Genomic DNA, 14,525 nt, shown 5'->3' on the forward strand with positions numbered 1-14,525 from the left:
AGAAGCAAAAGAAGAGACTCTCAAGCAGACTTCCCACTGAGAGCAGAGCCTGATGCTCATTTTCAATCCCACAGCCCTGAGATCATAACCTAAGCCAAAACCAAGAGTCGGACACTTAACTGAGCCACCCAAGTGCCCCTTGATTACTGTAGTTTTATGTAAGATTTGCTATCACAGTAACTTTGTTCTTCTTTTCCAGAACTATCTTAGCTATTCAGAGTCCAGAGTGCTAACCATTACGTTATGGAACCCCACTATTTTAGCTATTCAAGATTCTTTGAATGCCCATGTAAATTTCAAAATCAATTCATAAATATCTACCAAAAAACCCTGCAGGGATTTTGGTACGCATTGCTTAGAATCAATGGGGAAGAGGGGCACCTGAGTAGCTCAGCCGTTAAGCATCTGCCTTCAGCTTGGGTCATGGTCCCGGGGTCCTGGAATTGAGCCCTGCATCGGGCTCCCTTGCTTGGTGGGAGTCTGCTTCTTCCTCTGCTTGTGCTCTGTGTCAAGTAAAGTATTTGGGGAAAAAAAAAAAAAAGAAGAAGAATAATCAATGGGGGAGAACAGATACCTTAAAAATACTGTCTTCCAATCCTTGGGTATGACACAAATATCCTTTCCTTTAGGTGTTTTTAAAACTTGCAGTAATGTTTTGGAGTTTTCAGTGTACAGGTTTTCACATTTAAAAAGATGTACCCCTCCTTAATTCTTTTTTTTAGTCTTTAGGATTTTTTGTATGTGCTCATGTCATTTGTGAATAGACAGTTGTACTTCACCTTTTCTAATCAACTGCATCAACTAGGACCTCAAATACAAATCTGAATAGTGGTAAAGGCATATATCCTCATCTCGGTGCAGATCTTGGAGGCAAAGTATTCAACAGTATATCCTTAAATATGTTACCACTAGGTCCTTTATAAATTCCCTTTACTATATTGAAAAAGTTCCCTTCTATTCATTTGCTAAGAGTTTTTATGAACCTTATAAAATGTTTTTACTGAACTTTGTAAAGTGGTCACATGGTTTCTCAATTGTTATTATGGTAAATAATACTAATTGATATTCAAATATTATACCAACCTTGCATTCCTGAGAAAATCCCACTTTGTCATCAAGTTTGTGTAGTATTTGAAAGTCAACTGTACAAAAATTCCTATTTAATACATCGCTAGATTCAAATTGCTGACATTTTGTTAACAGAGTTCCCTCCTGTTTTCTAAAATATTACATAAGATGGTATAATTTCATACTTAAATGTATGATAGAATTTACCAGTGAAGCCAACTGGGTGTAGAATCTTCTTTGTGGGAAGAATAGTAATTCAACTTCTTAAACAGATACAGAATATTCAAACTCTCTATTTCATGTCTGTTTTGGTAATTTGTGTCTTTCAAGAAATTTATCTATCTCATTTGTCCAAGTAACCAGTACACTGTATCTAAACAAAGACAAAGAGGACAAAGGCTGGTCCTTCCTTTGGGTGAGGCCAAATTCCTTACATTGCCTTTGCCGTCAGGAGAGACTTGATGATGAACTTAGGGGTAAGACTTGATGATGTCTGCGACCTACTTAAAAGAGAGAGCAATATGTAGCAGACATAAAACCGGTGAAGACATATGGGAATTTATTATACTATTTTTACAACTTCTCTACAGATGTAAAATTTTTAAAAAAGATTAAATGATCTATTCATATTCTATAACCCAGCAATTTAAAGAAATAACCAGAAAATCACACACATATTCAACACAAGGAGCTTTATCACGCATCAAAGTCTGAAAACAACCTAAACATCCTACAAAGAGGATTCGATAAACAAATGATAGTACATGACACCAAACACCCAACAACAAAAACAAAATTACATTTTTTTTCCTCAAGCGTATCTATGTGGGAAAATTTCAGTACAGACCATTGAAGGAAAAAGTTGCAACACTGAATATATGACCCCATCCTATATGCATAGGAAAAAGACTGCAAAAAAACCCCGTGATCTAAATGTGGTTGTCTCTGAGTGCTGGGGTCACAGGAGAACTGGAGTCTTCCTCGCACTCCTTTTCTCAGTTTCTTGAAGGATCCCAGAGACTCTCATCGCTCCAGGGGCACCAGAAAGGAGAGCCTGCATTGATTTAAGGGTGGAGCAGGCCAAGAGGCATGGGTCTGAATTAAGCTGAACACGGAGATACGGCAGGCCACAAGACAGCCCAGTGGAGTGGACACCACCGTGGACTAGAGAGATGCCACCACTGGTGAGATCTAGTCTCACTCCCTCTGAGACAGGCAAAGGTTGGGAGACTAAAATGGTACACGTAAAAATGGTAACATTTCATACAAATGCAAAAGCAAATGCTTTTCTAATTTGTTCCACAGGTACATTCATGGACTTGGTAGCTCTTATTATAGGAAATCCACATGGGACAATGAGGTCTCAAAGTTTAAAGATCAGAGTGGAGATTTCAATAGGTGCTTCCTGCATGGTCCTGGGCTACCCGTTTAGCCTTTCTGAGCCTATTCTCACCTCTGAAAAACTGGTATGATGAAGATAATTTTAATCCCTGTCCTTCTGGGTCGAAGGAAGAGGTCTGTGAGGGTGGTCTATAATCTATAAAGTACTTTGTGAGGTTACTGTTCTTTCAGGGCGTGAGTGGTCCAAAATGCTGTCATATCTGTGAAGACCTGGCCTTGGGTGAGAACAGCAGCATTTCAGTGCACTAATGGGCGCTGCCACATGAAATCTCGGGGTGGACAATGTCCAGGGTGACAAGGACAATCAACTTCATTTGACGGGCAGCACGGAATACCTGGGATCCGGGAGCCAACTGGGCAGAGGCCCTGCCAGGGAAGGATTAGGAGGGCAGGAACCACCCCTAGAAAGGGGAGGTGAGTGTGTGAGAATTCTTGGTTTTCACCACAGACTTAAACATCCTGTGAAGCTGTATTAGAGAATACGGTTAAGGAGCTCACGTGATCCCCCCAATGCACCATGAGAGGGGAAAACTTCCCCAAGCCATAAAACCTGGGGCTGCGTTGGGCCCCCGGAAAGGGCTCCCGCAGCATCCCTGAGCACGGTGCCGACTGTGTGGGCTGCACCACGGTCTAGGCTGCAAACACAAGAATGAGCACATTTCCTCCCGAAGTGCCCACGTGAGCCAGCTGGCAACCACACTAGTAGGAAGATTACCTTGGCTGGGTGTCAGAAGCCAGGGATTGGACAAGATATCTGCCTAACCTGCTGCTGGAGATGTGCAACAAGAAGCAAAACTAGCTGCTGAGGAAATATTTGGCTTTTCTACCCTTTTTATTGTTCTCCCTGTAATGCCAAGGACAAATCTTTCTGGGTTTGGGGTCAGTGACAATACGCACAGCAAGGAGCTAGCCCCCCACCAAGATTCCTTTCACAAAAGCGATCTACTCTTTGAGTGTGAAATTGACCCATTTATTTGACTAAATCACTGTCACCCAGATACACTCAAAAAAAATTTTTTCCCCAAAAAAACCAATTCATTGCTTTCTGCATTAGGAATAATGAAAGCAAGAAATAATGTCAAATTGGGATGTTAAGAGGTAGGCTGCCCACTAAAACTGTAAAAATAATACAAATGCGAATGCCAGAGGTTAAATTCAGGCAATTTATTGTAAACAGGATTACCCTAGCACTCCACCATACTGGCTGTGTCACATGCTCTCCCTGCCACATCAACTAGGCGAAAAGAAGACTTTTTTTTTAAAAAGTCGTAACTAATAACTTAGTCTGTTTTCCCACAAATCTCATTTACTACGTGCTGAGTAAACAGCAGTATCCAAGGTGGTCTGTTATTGCTCATGGACTGCGGCTTGGACCCATTTCAATGAATCCATTAGAATGCCCGGGCGATCCAACAGCAGCCGGAGATCCAGTCTGGAAACCGGACAGTGCTGGCACACCCAGCGTGCAACCCCAGGTTCCTGGAAGACTACACGAGACTCCCTTCAGATTTCATGTGACTTTCTCACAAAAATGACACTGTTAAATTTCACCCATTTTTTTTTTTAAAGAGCTAAAAATTACTCAATAGCACATAATTTTCCACAGAAAAGGTAGGTGGAGTATTTACTCTTCCAGTGGTGGATTTAAACACTCAGGGCTAATTTTAGATCCCTCTCGTGTATATCTGCAGTTTGATGAAAAGCTGCATAGTCTACAGATGCATAAAACCAGAAGGAAGTGATGGCTCACCCACCTTCTGAGGGACAAAGACAGGCTTCCCACGAGGAAGCTCCTGCAGGTAGGGGTAAAAAGACGGGTACAGCACCACATTTATCTGACAGTAGACTGGAGGCCCGCTTTTGAAAGCAGCCTCCACAGCTGTGATTATATCACTCTTGCCCCAAATGGAGATTATCTGGGAAATGGCAAATGTGAAAACTGAAGGTGTGAAAAGACATGACTCTACAGAAAGAAGTCCTGGCCAGTCACTCACGTAGAGGTAAGATGTCATCGGAGAATGTCATCCTATACTTTGCCTGAGTTAGTGGACAACGGGGCCACGTACTATTACTAGGGCCTATGTGTGGAAGGATACACAATTTCTCCTAAAGCAAGTTTTAATAACAGTAAATATTTCAAAACAGCTGTTAAATCTACAGTAACAATTTCATCTAAAATAGTATCTCATGAAAAAAATAGTTTTTTAAAAGTCCACTCCAGTCTTCATCTGTGTTTCTATGTTTATATTTATATATTCAAAAAATAACTTAACACTTAAGGCAATATTAGACTGGTAGCAAAAAGGGATTTTAGAGTCTTCTGGAGATCACACTACTTAAGAATCAAGGCTTTATTTTTATACCTTCAAAAAGGTGGCTTTGTACTTGCTGTCTTTTAAATTCATAATGGGGCAAATATTTTGGTTCATATACTAACTGCAATATCATGGCAGCAAAAAGTTACAAGTATTTTTAATAGCTGATGTTGGAAAAGCATGTCACACACTCAGTGGGATCTGAAGTTGACCCTATTTGTACTCATCAAATAAATACAATAAATGTTATTGATGGGAAAAGGTAAAACTGATGGAACACAGCAAACCAACTATGAACAAAAACATCAATATAATTCAATCGGAAAGAAACAAATCACAGTAATCCTGAGAAATTCAGTTTGGGACAAAATTGATGTAAGGTAAGTCTGTATTTCTAGCATTGTAAATAAGTAGGGTGTTCTAGGGTTTTCCAGCATTTTGCTAGTTTGAATAAAAAACATGTCCAAATTTTATAAAAAGATTAAAACCATGCTTTATATAATCAGCAATTTTACTAATAAAAGAAAATTATTTCGCTTTGTTCATTATCTGCCAAATGTTAATGTTCTCCATTGATTTACATGAAACCACCAAATAGAAAGCATATTTGAGAATCAGTTTTTAAAAAGGTATTACCTTTCTAAAGGTTTTAAAGCCTTTTCTGTCAACCTAGGAGGCTTTTAGAAAAAAAAAGTGACTAACATATTGTCTTCTGACAAGTGACTATTTTACAGAACAGGGAAGGTAAGATTCTATAGGAATATCATTTATCATTTTAAGTACTGTTATAGAAGGGCAATTTCTCTTAGTAATGAAAGAAAATTTTTAAAATATTTAAGAGGCATGTATTTAAAAAATATTCTACATCTATAAGATTTTGTAATTTAATTACTTTGGATTTTTAATATTTCTACATAATGACATTTGACAAACCCCTCTTTTTTCTGTTTGTCTCTCTAATAGTGAGCCAGAAACTACTAAAGTGGCTGAGGTTTTCCCAGCCCCTGGAAGACTCAGGGACGCATCCACCTGCACTCTCCCACCCTGGAGGAATCTTCAGAGTTTTGCAGCCATGAAGTTAATATGTGGTTTCACAAGGGGAAACAGCGGCAAACCACGCTTGAACTCAGTCATGTTCTGAATCACTTCAGGCTGCAAAGAAAAAAGTTCTTAGTGTTTATAGTCTAAAAAACCAGACTGACGAGAACGTTGACTTTTCTTTTCCTTCTTTCTTTCTTTACTTTTCTTTCCCTCCCCCCCCTCTCCTCCCCCCTTCCTTCCTTTTCTTTCTTTTTCTTTCCTTCCTTCCCTCTCACCCACCCTCCCTCCCTCCCACACACACTCGTTTCTATCCCACTTATTACGATCTAATCTTCCTGGCTCAGTAGGGCTGGATTGTCTATGCAAACCTATGGTGAGTGTCTGAGTGGGACCTGGGGCCAGAAAGAAGACGCCTGGCTTTCCTCTGGGCATACAAGGGTGAGGACGCAAGAGCGGGCACACAAGTCTCCAGCAGGACGCAGAGGCTGTTGTGCCTACTCGGCAGGGGCCTGGGCACACTGCCAGTTCCTTCCTCCTGCCAGGAAAGGCCAACCTTTCCAGATGATTAAAACATGCTTGCACCATGAAAGGGGTTAGATAAAAAGACATGGCTGGAGGTAACTCACTGCAGAGCAACATAACTCTTCAAACTAGAAGCAAAGGCAAACAAGGTCAGAGGCCAAGTCTTTCTGCTGATGAAAAGGGCATGAGCCCTGGGAGCTGTCAGAATGGCGAACCAGACTTTAAGGGGAACGTAAAGTAGAGGCTCAAACACCCGGTGACCTGAAACCTCTAGCCTTATGTGTCCTGATAAACAAGCTCCCTCCACAAAGGAAGTCCTCTAACCATGCGCTCTAACATGACATTTGCATTTCTTACTTGTGGCAAGGCTGGTGCTTGTGACAAATTTATATCATTTTGACATGGGAACTCTCCAACCACAGGACCTAGAAGAAAATAAAAGGTTTACTACTGACATAATAAATACTGGCCTAAAAGAGCAACTTTTAAGAAACTGAAACCGGACTTGGCCCATTCGGAAACTGTACCAGGCCTGTGTCCCCGCCCCCCCCAGGCTGTCTGCTCCCCAACACCTCAACTGCTGGTCCTACCTCCTATCCGGAATGTTGCCAGTGATGGTTCACAATGTTACTGTGGCTATAAAGCCTGGCCCACAGCAACTCTGATGCCCATGCCTGGCCTCACTGGACCCTGAGGCTCTGACCACCAGGAAGGATCCAGTAAAACAACCCAGAAGGCCAGGGGAGCTAATGGTTGGGAGGTAAACCTTGGCCACTCAGAGACAGAAGATGGGAAGGACTGAGCAGATGAACTATATGCAGTGGTCCCTCACACAGCTTCTCCAAAGATGTCCTACGACTAACTAGCTGTGTCTCTTTGAAAAGCTGTGACCAGCTTGGCACTGTGGCAGCCAATGCTGGCGCTCTCTCCTCCCCTGCCTCATTTCCCTTTGCTCCTTATTTTTGCTTTGATAGAGCAGACCCTGCCTCCAGTTCGTCCCCTCCTCTCTTTACTCTCTGGTGCCCAATGGAGGGATGCTCCTAGGGCAAGGGATGACCATCAGGTGCCTAAAAATACACTTTAAGAAAAGTCAATATTTAATACTTACAAGAATCCATTTCTCTGGCAAGAACATGGACGGATACCTTATGTCTCCTTGGGGCATCTACTGCCAACATTTCCTAGGGAGAAAGAACAGCAGGGTCACCCTTCTGCGCCACTTAGGAACTTAAAATGAAATACTCTTTTACAAATGTGAAGAATTGGCTCTCACATAGCCAGAAACAAAAAAGAGGTTTCCCCTCACTTAAGAGTATTTCCTTTAAACTCTACAAAGATTAGGTAAGGTAGCCAAGAATTATTATTAACCCCATTTTACAAATGAGAAAATGGAGTCCACAGAGATGAAGTGATGTACTCAAACTCCTACAGTTAATAAGTATCTGGGCTGGGATTGGAAACCTAGCCTAGGACTCACTGGGGTGTGACGCAGGACTACACCTAGTAACCTTTAATGACTCCAGAGGCGATGGCCGGAGCTTAGTCAAGTGTTGAGCACAACCTGCTCCTCTAAGAACCTTCTTAGCTTCTGCACCAGGGCACTACCATGGTTCCTCATCTACCGAAAGAGAAAGGAAACTAACATTTCTCGAGTGTCCCCTTATATCAGGCACTCTCCTGCAGCAGCACACTTGAGTCTCTGTAAGCTAAGTATCATGATGGTCTGATTTTAGAGACACAGAGAGGTATGATGACTTGCTGAAGTCACACAGCTTACAGTGATGGTATGAGAGAAGCAAGCTGGTTCTCTTCACTCCACCAGGCTCCTTTGAAGGACTTCCCTAGGTCATACCATGAACACCAGGACCGATGAGTTGACAGATCCTGTGGCAAAGTGACTCTTGACCTTTTCCTTAATGCTGGACCACTGTCTTTTCCAAGGGGAAAACACAAGTTGTGTGGAAGCTGTCCCTGATTACACTCTCAGAGGGAGAGATCGCTGCCAAAGCCACATCAGCTCACTAAGTATTTACGGAGCAGTTATGATAAGGCAGGTCTTGTGCAGCTGCAACGTGAACCCCACTGATGCTGCACCACTAACGCGACCACAGCTCCCGCCAGCTGCCAGGACAGCCCAGGTTTGCCCACAGGCCTCCCCCCAGACCCCCCAGCCTCTTTCAAGAGCTCGGCCCAGGTATGCCTCCAGTAACACAAAGTACTTCACTTGGGAGTAAAAATTTGCTTCCAAAGATCTATTTGCTATTGCTTTTTACCCAAATCTTCACTGCCCTCTTATCAATCTTTTATCAGTAGAGTGTAACACCACCCTCTTCAGTTCCAGACTAGTCTCAATTTCCTGACCAACTTTGGACAATCGCCTTCCCTCCCTCCCTCCTTTTCTCCCCTTTCTTCCTTTCTTCCCCCCACCTTTTTTTCTTAAAGATTTTATTTATTTATTTAGTTGAGAGAGAACACCACTAGAGGGAAAAGGCAGAGGGAGAAGCAGACTCCCAACTGAGCAGGGCACTCGATGCAGGACTCAATCCCAGGACCCTGGGACCCTGACCTGAAGAGAAGGCAGACGCTTAACTGACTGAGCCACCCAGGTGCCCCAATCTCCATCTTTCTAAACACAAACGAACCAATAAAAAAATTGCATTTTCTTGCAAAACATATTCTAAGGAACACTGGAGTCCCAGGAGATACTTTTATTTTGTGGGGAGGAAAAAAGAAAAAAGGATGCACGCTGAATCACTTTAGGAAGTTTCGTTAGTCCGGGCACCTGGGTGGCTCAGTTGGTTAAGTGTCTGATTGTTGGGTTTTGGCTCAGGTCATGATCTAGGAGTTGTGAGATTGAGCCCACGTTGGGCTCTGGGCACTGTGCTCACCCAGTCTGCTAGGGATTCTCTTTCTCTCCCTCTGCCCTCTCCCTGCTCATGCTCTCTCTCTCTCTTCAATAAATAAATAATATCTTTTTAAAAAATGAACTTTTATTAGTCAAAATTAAATGCTAGGCTGAAGAAATTTTTACTGTGGGGTTTCTCAGAACTTCTAAAATGCTAACACACTGTTGATTCTCCAAAAACAAGAATGAAGAGTGTAGTCTTTCCCAAACTTGCATGGTCATGAAACCCTTTTTTGTAGGTGCCCCTACTAATATCTTGTGGAGCACTAGTGTACCATGGAACACAGCTAGAAAAAAGATGCTCTAGACTTAGCTTAAGCTTGGTAATAAAACTCTTTTTTTTTTTTTAAAGATTTTATTTATTTATTTGACAGAGAGAGATCACAAGTAGCAGAGAGGCAGGCAGAGAGAGAGAGAGAGGGAAGCAGGCTCCCTGCTGAGCAGAGAGCCCGATGCGGGACTCGATCCCAGGACCCTGAAATCATGACCTGAGCCGAAGGCAGCAGCTTAACCCACTGAGCCACCCAGGCGCCCCTAAAACTCTTACTTTTTAAGACAAGAAAGACTCAGTCTTATAAACTGCTATTCTTACAAATTCAGTAATTAGGTACTACTTGTAATTTCAAATGAATAATAGAATTTGTGGAGGAGAAGAAAAAAAATCCTCACTGCTTGTGGAAACACAAGAGTAAGTTATATTGGGACATCACTCCTCTTAAATACCCACAACTAATAATGCCTTAGAAGCCAGAAAGAGCTGAACATGATCACCCTTTCTTGTAAGCCCTGGGAACAAAGACCTAACCTCACAAAGCAAATAGTCTGAAGCAATAAACAGACACAACTAAAACTTATTTTGTAATATCAACAAAGAAAACATATTCTGATTCAAAGCATTCTGATTAAAACATTTAAAAAACTCTGAGGCTGAAAATTACTACTGAAGAGGTAACAGCAACAGATACCATTTATTAAATGCTAAGTGCCAATGACTTTGCATACCTCACTTTAATTCATACTCTGATTAATCTCTTGCATAAATAAGAAAACTGAGGTTCAGAACCTCTAGTCCCCGGGGTCTTCATTCAGAAGCCATGCACGGTCCTGCTCCTGCTTCACAGGTAAAAGACCCTTCAGAGAAGGTCAGCTGACCGAGGCTGCAGCAGGTCCAAAGCAGTAACATACAACACGGCACAAATAATTTCTGCTTATGAGTCAAAATCTCAACATGTAAGTTCAACTTACCTTGTAGAATTTGATGATATCTTCCTTGGTAAGTGTCTTTAAATATGCAACTTCTGTATTGTCTGAAACAGCAATCAAATAATAATTTACTAATATTTCCATCTTAAGTAGCCCAGAATACTACAGTAAATGACCATTTACTTCGCTCCAGTGCTCTTAGGTATCCCTATTTTTAAGTGATCTTCTGCTCCTGCAAGTAGTCAGGGGATAAATATCAAGTAAAGCGCCTGAAGACATCCTGGCTCTCTACTTAGGAGCTACTGGATCTGCAGTCCAGTCACATCAGCTTTTCTGAGCTTCAGTTTCCTCATCTGGAAATTGGGGGTAATAACTACTTAAAGGGGCTGCTGTGAGAACTAAGGAAAATGATGAGTGACAGTCACACGCTACTACCCACGTGGCAAATGCTCAAGAAATGGTAGGCACCACTGCCAATGGCTAAAAAAATGACAGGTAAGGAAACAGGAGCCCCAGACAAAGGCATCTTGGCTAAGATCTTCAGCTTGTTGGTGTCAGAATGAGAACACAAGCCCTTGACTTCCAGTGTGGCGCCCTGCCCTGTGACTCTCCACTGTAGAAAAAGGAAGCCACTGAGCAGATGACTTCAGGGAGCACAACTGTCCCAAATGTAATGGCACCGACACATTTCTGGAGATCCCTGCGTGCCATTTCTGGAGATCCCTGCAGGCAAAAGTTTAAACCCCTGTGCCTCAGGGCAGCCTTATCTCAGGAGAGTTCAATCTGCACATTTTCCTTTTTCTTTTTTTGGTGTTATGAGCCACAGATAAGTACATCATCTGTGCTCAGCGCCTCAGGGGCACGCTAACTGAACACAAAAAAAATGAAATTAGATTTATTATTACTGCATTATTATGAGATACAGGGAGATCCAGCTCTAGTTTTAGAGAAGAAAAAAAGATAAAGTTTTTTAATAAAAATTGTTATGATGTTAAAAAATGGCTCTTCAGAAGTGCTATTCTTCACACCCCAACCAAATTAACACCAGAACATCACCTACTAGATGAGTACCATTTTGTAGAATGGCCTCCGTGTCCTCAAACATTACACTCATGTGTCGTAAATGTCGGGGCCCTCATTTTGCCTTACCTCTGTCAAAATTGTATTGCTGAGAGATGATTTCCCCCCAATATTTAGCACACTCTGCGGATAGTTTCTTTGGTTTGTCTAGTCGACGAATCGCTAATGCTTGAATGTGTTTTTGAAAAGCTTCTTCTGTCATGTCCTCTATGGACTTCTCCATGGTGATTAGGAAAGCTTCCACTCTGCTCTCTAGGTAGTGAGGCGGCTTTTCTGACTGGATGATGAATCGTAAGCCCTGTATGCCGTTGGCTCGACGCGGCCCGCTAAAGACGATATAGCCTGAAACATGAACATCAGCCAGTCAGGACTCGGGCATCTGAGCCTTGGGTCACTTTTAATCCTTCAAAACTTATCCTATCAGAGCAGTAAAATCTACTTATAGGCTTTGTATTATTCACCTCTGAAGAAATATGAATTACTAGGATATCCTAAGTCCTTAAGGATAGAGCAAAAGAGCTCTTTGAAGAACAGTTAGAAAGTTGGGAGATAATTCTTTTTCTTAAAAAAAAAAAAAAAAAAAAAAAAAGGAAAAAACCCTCTTCATTATTCAGTCGCACATCCCACAACTGCTCCCTGTCCGCGAGCTAATCATCCTCCATCTATGTTAAAGTCATTCCCATCCCTAGGATAGACTGAACTCATTTTCATCCCCTAACCATGATTCCACCGCTGTTTCCTTTCACATCCAAGTTCCCTATGTGAATCCATTCCTAGACTGACTCTATTCAGACTAAAAATCTCGAGAGACCAAGTAACAGAAGGTCACACTTCTGCAGTCACCTTGTGAGTTCCTGCACAACCACCCTTCCACATCTTGTTCAAACTGAGCTGTGACTTGCGTCCTTCAGCTGCTCTTCCCTGAACCACATCTCTGACAGCTGTGGTGTCTTTGGGTCCCACTTCTGAGAAAGTCACTATTTTCAGCGTGACCTTTAGTTGCAGTGAAGTCTCTCAGCAACATTTACCACGTTGCACGGTAACTATTCTCTTATAGTTTGTTTATGGTCTGTCTCCCCCACCATAACATCAGCTCAGAGAGGGCAGGGACTTCTCTTCTGTTCACTGCCGATCAGACAGTGAGCACCTGACTGGAGGGACCATCCATAGCTTATCCCTTTTCCGTGATGAGCATCTAGCGTAGCGGTGGTTTAAAAAATGAAACAACTTGGAAAGATACACCCAAATCCTCTTTCATTGGTTCTTCCCAGTCATTACTGGGGATTCTTTCTTTCCTCATTGATTAAACCTGCCAGGAACTCCAGGACTTTAAATAGTGCCTAAAACGCTGTCTGAAACATTTTCTCAACCCTTTCTATATGCCCCAGACCTGGGATGCAAAGATGGGTAAGAAATAATACCTGCCCTCAGGGAACCCAAAGTTTCACGAATCTAAACTTCTCTGCATGGCTTGCTTTCCATCTTGCTGTCCATAATAAATAATCTTCTGTTTGCATCCTCTCCCCCTACCCAAAATGTCCCTTACTGACAGGTATGTACTGTAAACACACAGCCTTCTCCTAAGAAGCGCTTTAATGTCCACAAGATGTTAACTGCTTATTTTTTAAAGTGGATTCCCCATAACTTTGCCTACGGGCAAAGTTTTCACGGCCTTTCTCAACGCAGCAAGGCCGAGGCACCATGCAAGTGAACAGTACATGTGGAGAATGCTTCCTGAGGACAAGGGTTGCTCAAAGTCTATGGTATCCCGCTACTCCCCACTTCCCTCTCACCCAGCTGCTCCTTGGTGCGCAGGGTGTTGAAGCAAGGTTCAGAGATGATTTGACAGAAGAGCTCTAGAAACATATTCTCTGAGGTGCTCTGCATGTCTGTCTGGTAGTATATCTCGATGCCACAGTTATTGTGAACTTCATTCCTCTGCTGATACACAAACCATCCTCCTAGGAAGTTTTAAAAAGAGAACAGGTTCAAAATCTTATTTAGGGTTTAATAAAGCCAATGTTTTGTCTGGCTATTTTTTTTTAAAATATTTTATTTATTTGACAGAGAGAGAGATCACAAGTAGGCAGAGAGGCAGGCAGAGAGAGAGAGGGGGAAGCGGGCTTCCAGCTGAGCAGAGAGCCCGATGCGGGGCTCGATCCCAGGACCCTGAGATCATAACCCTGGCCGAAGGCAGAGGCTTAACCCACTGAGCCACCCAGGTGCCCCTTGTCTGGCTTTTTAAAGTTATTTTATTTGGTTGGTTTTTTTTGGCAATTCCAAACTGCAATTAATTTATTAAGAATGTGAAACTCAACTAACTTACCTAAGGGAAGCCTTTGCTGAATATAGCAATTTGAACTTGGCAGGCCCTCAATAAACATTCATCAAATTTAAAGGGCAAAGAACTTATAAAAGACCCATTTTATGGCTAAGTATTAATGCTAAGTAAAACCCACAGTTAATACAATGTACAAGTTAGTGCATGTACTAGCTTAGAACTAGCTAATACAGATAAGACTCTCAACAGAAATACCACTTATGTTTTAATAAACATACAAAAGAATTCTTTTAAAATTACTAGTTGTTGGGGCACCTGGTCGGCTTGGTCGGTTAAACATCTGCCTTTGGCTCAGGTCATGATACCGGAATCCTGGGATCGAGTCCCGCATCAAGATCCCTGCTTAGGGGTAAGCCTGCTTCTCCCTCTCCCACTCCTCCTGCTTGTATTCCCTCTTTCTTTGTCTCTCTCTCTCTCTCTCTCTCTGTGTCAAATAAATAAGTAAAATCTTAAAAAAAAATTACTAGTTTTGACTTTATTATCTTGGATTTCTATTTAGCATTTTATTTTATTTTATTTTATTTTAAAGATTTTATTTATTTATTTGACAGAGAGAAATCACAAGTAAGCAGAGAGGCAGGCAGAGAGAAAGGAGGAAGCAGGCTCCCTGCTGAGCAGAAAGCCCGATGCGGGGCTCGAACCCAGGACC

At 42.1% G+C, this 14,525-nt stretch overlaps 1 protein-coding gene across 4 annotated transcripts in view; it reads right to left on the minus strand.

The window, feature by feature from the left end:
• Positions 1-1,745: 1,745 nt before the first annotated feature.
• Positions 1,746-14,525, minus strand: part of IDE (insulin degrading enzyme) — a 115,752-nt gene continuing 102,972 nt past the window's right edge. For all 4 annotated transcript variants that reach the window (XM_047701959.1, XM_047701958.1, XM_047701960.1 and 1 more), the window contains exons 20-25: positions 13,329-13,496; positions 11,605-11,877; positions 10,498-10,559; positions 7,456-7,528; positions 6,705-6,772; positions 1,746-5,936 (exon numbers count right to left, since the gene is read on the minus strand). In XM_047701959.1, the coding sequence (XP_047557915.1) occupies positions 5,841-5,936; positions 6,705-6,772; positions 7,456-7,528; positions 10,498-10,559; positions 11,605-11,877; positions 13,329-13,496 (740 nt within the window). In that variant the 3' untranslated portion in view covers positions 1,746-5,840. The remainder of the gene's footprint in view (positions 5,937-6,704; positions 6,773-7,455; positions 7,529-10,497; positions 10,560-11,604; positions 11,878-13,328; positions 13,497-14,525) is intronic.

The sequence above is a fragment of the Lutra lutra genome, chromosome 14 (assembly GCF_902655055.1).
Source record: "Lutra lutra chromosome 14, mLutLut1.2, whole genome shotgun sequence".
NCBI classification, from domain to species: domain Eukaryota; kingdom Metazoa; phylum Chordata; class Mammalia; order Carnivora; family Mustelidae; genus Lutra; species Lutra lutra.